We start from the raw sequence: 5,447 nt of genomic DNA, 5'->3' as shown, positions 1-5,447 counted from the left end.
TTTTGAAAATGATCTCGAAAACAGACTATTTGGGTGACCAACAAAAACGGATCAGATATGCTGATAGAGTGATATAAAACTGTCCCTGTGTCTTTTAAATTTGTTTCAAATGATAGATTGCTGGATGTATCAGTTTAATTTGCGAGTGACCGAAGCCCGAACACAAGATGGTGAGTATACATCCATCCAAATATAGATCTACTGTTTTCATGAAATGTTAGTGATGAGGCATACTTATTGTAAATACAATGACACGATTACCCAACCATGAAGCTTGGACTTGGGGTGTACCAAGTTATTTGGTACACGCAAAAATATTTTGTTCGAGGTGTGAAACATGTACTGGGACTAATGTTTAATACAGCACGTATACTTTTAAAAGCACAGGTGCTTGAGGACAGGATCCCCCCCCCCCCCCCCCGGGCCTTTTCGACTTTTTTTTCATAAATCATCTTTTTATAACATATTTGTAATCTAACCTATACCATCGATCCGAAAAATTACCTAAAATAAACGGGGCGGGATCCTGTCCTCAAGCACCTGTGTTTAAAAGCAGATTACACAGAAAATATAAATATTTAGAGTTATCGTTCTTCTGGTCAACGTTGAACGTTATAAAGTAGATAAAAATTAGGTTTGTATCTGCTTAAAACATTGATATTATAAAAAGTCGTCAACACGAGCACCTCGTGCTTTGTTGCATATTTACAAGCACGGGAGTCCCATGCATGAAGCAGCAAGCGCGCGTTTCAATAAGTCGATCATTCAGACGTTTGATGATCGCTCTTTTACGAAAGAGGTAACAAAGGTATTGAAAATAACTATGGACACTTTGCTTAAAAGTTCAAACATGGCTAGATTTACACACGATGGGTGCTGAAATAGCTATTTGATTACAGGATAATGGTTATTTTAATTTAGATAATGAATATGATTATTCAGTTCCACAATCTATATTCCTGGGTTCTAATATTTGCATTAGGCCTATGTGACAAAGGAACAAATGCTTTCAGCAGTGATGTAACTTCATTGATAGGACACCACTGTGTCAACTTTACAGGATATGCGGGTAGGCAACAAAAACAGTTGCTTATATGAGATATATTGCAAACAGAAGTCTAGATTTATACCTTTAATTAATAATTAAGATTCAATTTCCCTGTAATAGATAACCAATCGGAATGTGTGTCCTGCTTCTTTCCGCAAAACTGCTTGACCAACAACACGTGTAATGAAGGGACCAGAGGTAAAACGTGTGAACATTGCACATTTAGAGCTGAGAATGGTGCTCAAGGTAGTTAATATTTATCAATTAAATGAACCACAATTTTTATGTTTTAAAAGAATTTAAAACATGTTATCATAGATCTATAAAATACTGTTCCGCATTAAGTATTGATACATGCAACAACAAAGTCATCAATATACTGTTTTTAATGGCTTGGAGAATCAATAAAACAATTACCTAATGTCACAAATATTACCATAATCATTATTAATATGAAGAACTTGACTTTCAGACAAGTACTACAGACTTGGGAATGCCTGTATCTCGTGTGAAGCTATACCAGTGACCACCATTGGATTTGGAATCTATCTTTTTCTCTTCATCATAGCGGCCATTACAAATGGGTTCAGTAGCTCTCTCTGTACCAAAGTAAGAAGTCATTCTATGTTTTGCAAGCTTTCAAATGGTTCTTGTTATTCATCAGGATATTTTCTCGAAAGAAAGCTTTAAAAGGTTGATGACATGCATGTTTATATATTTTACAGCTGAAAGTCATATGCCATTTTCTCCAGATGTTATATCTGACATTTCTCATCAAGATCCAATGGCCATTGCTTATTCAGAAAATAATGATGGGTTTGGCATTTGTTACCTTCAATTCCAATATCATTCCACTGAGTAAGAATATCTAATTATCGTTTGTTTTGACTTGTAGTAAACAAAACGGCCAGCAATTCTGTATTTTAAGACTTTTAAACACAAAAATTGTAATGTTCAGTAGGAGCTAGGAAGAACTAAAATGATCTATTAATTTGAAGAGTTTTTAAGTATAGTTTAATACGCAATTTCAGAGTTGCCCAATAGTTCTTTACCTTTGTGAAATTCTTAAGCATAGTGAGACGCAAAACAAACTTTCGTCCATGCGCTGTGGGTACAAATGCTTTTCGCTGCCTTCATATTGCCTAAAGGCCGATTATCAGACATCATGCAACCACCCAAATTACAGGGACACACAATATTAGTAAATTTATGAGGATAAATTTAATAAGATAGCTCAAACAAAAATCGATAATCACCATTTTTCTTTGATTAAAATTAACTCGTGCAGAAGAGGAAATATAAAATAATTTCATATTTAATTTTAATAAAGGCCTAATTCAAACAAATATTATTCTTGACATGGTCAGTTTAATTTATACCAACGGCTGATATAAACAAAATTTACACTTAACTTTTTATCCTTATTTACATAGCTAGTCTATAATATATAATTATATATGTATATATACGTCCTCTTGTACTCACCCAAGCGTTCAACAAAATACTGAATGTACCTCCATCACAGAGGAGCTGATATCTCAAAAGTTGCGTATTATTTTCAATCATATTTTAAAATGTTGCCATATTCATTGGCATACTGCTTTTAGGGGCCTTAAACAATGGACGCCATTGACTATATAATAACAGTGGTTAGTGCAGAATTAAATGGTACTTTATGTGTGGAGAAAACTCTTGACATCTTTTATTATTTATCAGAAATAGATTCATAGTCATAAACCTGATTTAGATTTGATATCTAAAGGGGAAAAATATTCTTAATGTTACTGAAAGTCAAAATATTTTATAGGAGCTAGGTTAGTAAAACTAAGAATAAAATATACTGTCCTAAGAACACTTTCAGGGCAGTAATGAAGTGAATATTTGATTTCCAATCAATGATTTGATTTGATATTTTTATAGTGGTTAAAAAATCATTGACTATAGTTTGATGTTCCAAATCAATCCTTAACTTAAAGATATTGATTAAAAAGAAACGGAGAAAATTAAATTGTATCGGCATATAAAGATAAATACCAAGATCTAATGGTAGTATTCTTGTCATTTTTCAGAATGTTTGATACCTTCTCTCTCCTTTCTCAATATCCACTACCTGGAGTGGACCAGTTCCTTCTTAGTTTTGATTGCCATTGCCTTCATCACTATTCTTGTGGATAAAAGTCTGGTCAGATTTACTTCATTGACTCAAAGCATTATAACTGAAGAGAATTAACAAGGTTTACTTTTGGAGAGGAAAGTCATTAGTGAAAGTGTCATTTCATTAAATATGTTTTTCACATTTCCATTTACCATCAAAATTTAATTTAGTTGGAGATGATCTAAGAGCTAGCTTGCACAAAAATATACTTGATGAAAGAGCAAATCCACCATGATGGAGAAAGAGAGAAATTGGTTCATCATCACAAAAATCAGTTTTAGAATTGCTCTCTACAGCAAATCTGACTTTGAACATAATTTTAAAAGTTTTATTTATGTAGACTGTTGTATTTCAAACTGAAACCAAAATGGAATTGAAACAGAAGAAATGGCATCACCGTATTATCTTCCTGCGTCTGATGTTCTATGTGATGGTTGTAATGTACATGCCTATCAGTCTGTCTGTAGTTCATAGTTCTCTCTGTTCTGGAGTTGTACCTGCTGTAAGTATCATCACATGTGATAATGAACTCATAAGATATTGAAATATGGTTAAAATGAAACCACTAGTGCTCTAGTACTTGTACTTAAGACAAAAAATTGTCTTTAGTCTTTTGATTGACAACTAAAATCAAACATTTTTTCATCCCATATCATTGTAATTTTTGTTTTACCAATGCTTTCCAAAATTTTGTTGACATGAATCAAAAATTTAATATACATGCATTACCCTATTTAATCCCATTTAGAAAGCAATTGAATGTGAACTGCAACTTCATCATCAAAACCAAGATTTCCCTACCTACCTCTCTTACCAAATTTTTTATTAATTAGAATCAGGAGAGGGAGATAAAGATATTTTCATAAAATGCCTTAGCACACAAAAAAAAGTTGGTGAATGTATAACAACACTTGCTATGGAATGAATTTCTACTTAATGGAAATTACAAAACTTTAATTGCCCAAATGATTTGATACTGATCTTTAATGATAAAGTAGGAAATGAATGTTTTTCTAATGTGTAGAGTAGTTATTTTTCACAAGCTATTAGGATTCGTATAAAATGGGATTGTACTGGGATATAGATGTGCAATAGTGTATATGTACATGTATATTTATTTTCTATTTCTTTATTTAGGAAGTAACACTGAATGCTAATGAAAATGTGTTTTTCTACCTTCAAGATGAATCTTGTAACCAAATTATTTTCCAGGTAATGATATATTTTAGTTTCTTTTACTGTTAGGCATTTATGTGACAAAATATGTTTAAAAATATATCAGGAGATATTTATAACACAATATATGAATTATATATATTTATTTGTTATATAATTGGACTATAAAATGTATAGGAGGAAACCAATGCAACACACGCACGTACATGCACACACACGTGTACGCACCCACCCACACACATGCTAAAAGCTATAGGTATGCATTATGTCCTCAAAATTGAAGATTCGGGGGCATATAGTTTTTGGTCTGTCCATCTGTCTGTCTGTCTGTGGCAAAAAACTTTAACTTTGGTCATATAATTTATACCATAAGAGGTAAAGCTTTCATATTTGGTATGTGTATTTCTTGTGGCAAAACCTTTCCATTGACACCAGAATTTTTGACCTTGTGACCTTAACATTAACCTTTGACCTGGTTCCAATATGTTGTAATACGGGGGCATCAGTGTTTCACAAACTCACCTTGATTCTAATTAATGTTTTGTTATTAGATATGTAATGTTTAAAATTTTATGATGTATATAAAAGACATAGATGAATACTACATAATTTTTTTTTTTTATAATTTTAAATTTAAAAATGTGCACTGTTGTACTTAGACAGCACAAATAGGAGTTTGGGGGTGGATGAGGTCCACATTCCTTCCTACTTTCCTTCTCCCATATTCTTTGTATCCCTGATCCTTTCCTTTCCTTCTCCTCCCTCCTGTCACCCCCCCCCCCTCCCCGCCCTCTGACTGTTCCCACAATAATAAACCCACCCTGCAAGCATTCAACTGAAAGAGTTTTGCTCCCCAAAACTATACAGTTGAACTTATTCGGGCATTGTAGGAGATATGAGCTAGGGACACAGTTATTTATGTTAGATTGAATATAGCTGGGATTTATGCAAGGGGCTTAATACTGGGACAGAAGTGGTTATTAGTACCTGTACAATAGACTATGTAGTGGAAGGTTTTCTTTACAGTATACACATAATTTTCTTTTCACTGCAGAACATAAAGTTTTT

General features: G+C 33.0%; 1 protein-coding gene across 2 annotated transcripts in view; it reads left to right on the top strand.

The window, feature by feature from the left end:
• The first annotated feature begins 832 nt into the window (after positions 1-832).
• LOC125671451 (uncharacterized) overlaps positions 833-5,447 on the top strand; it is a 15,442-nt gene continuing 10,827 nt past the window's right edge. The window contains exons 1-8 of one of the 2 annotated variants that reach the window (XM_048907204.2): positions 833-1,069; positions 1,169-1,294; positions 1,521-1,657; positions 1,774-1,906; positions 3,118-3,230; positions 3,544-3,705; positions 4,341-4,415; positions 5,434-5,447. The exon at positions 5,434-5,447 is cut by the window's right edge and continues 111 nt beyond it. In XM_048907204.2, coding sequence (XP_048763161.2) covers positions 925-1,069; positions 1,169-1,294; positions 1,521-1,657; positions 1,774-1,906; positions 3,118-3,230; positions 3,544-3,705; positions 4,341-4,415; positions 5,434-5,447 — 905 coding nt within the window. In that variant the 5' untranslated portion in view covers positions 833-924. The remainder of the gene's footprint in view (positions 1,070-1,168; positions 1,295-1,520; positions 1,658-1,773; positions 1,907-3,117; positions 3,231-3,543; positions 3,706-4,340; positions 4,416-5,433) is intronic. The other variant, XM_048907205.2, reaches the window with a different exon arrangement.

The sequence above is a fragment of the Ostrea edulis genome, chromosome 4, assembly GCF_947568905.1.
Source record: "Ostrea edulis chromosome 4, xbOstEdul1.1, whole genome shotgun sequence".
Taxonomy (NCBI): domain Eukaryota; kingdom Metazoa; phylum Mollusca; class Bivalvia; order Ostreida; family Ostreidae; genus Ostrea; species Ostrea edulis.
Note: the sequence above shows the minus strand (reverse complement) of the source record. Positions and strands in the feature narration are given on the sequence as shown.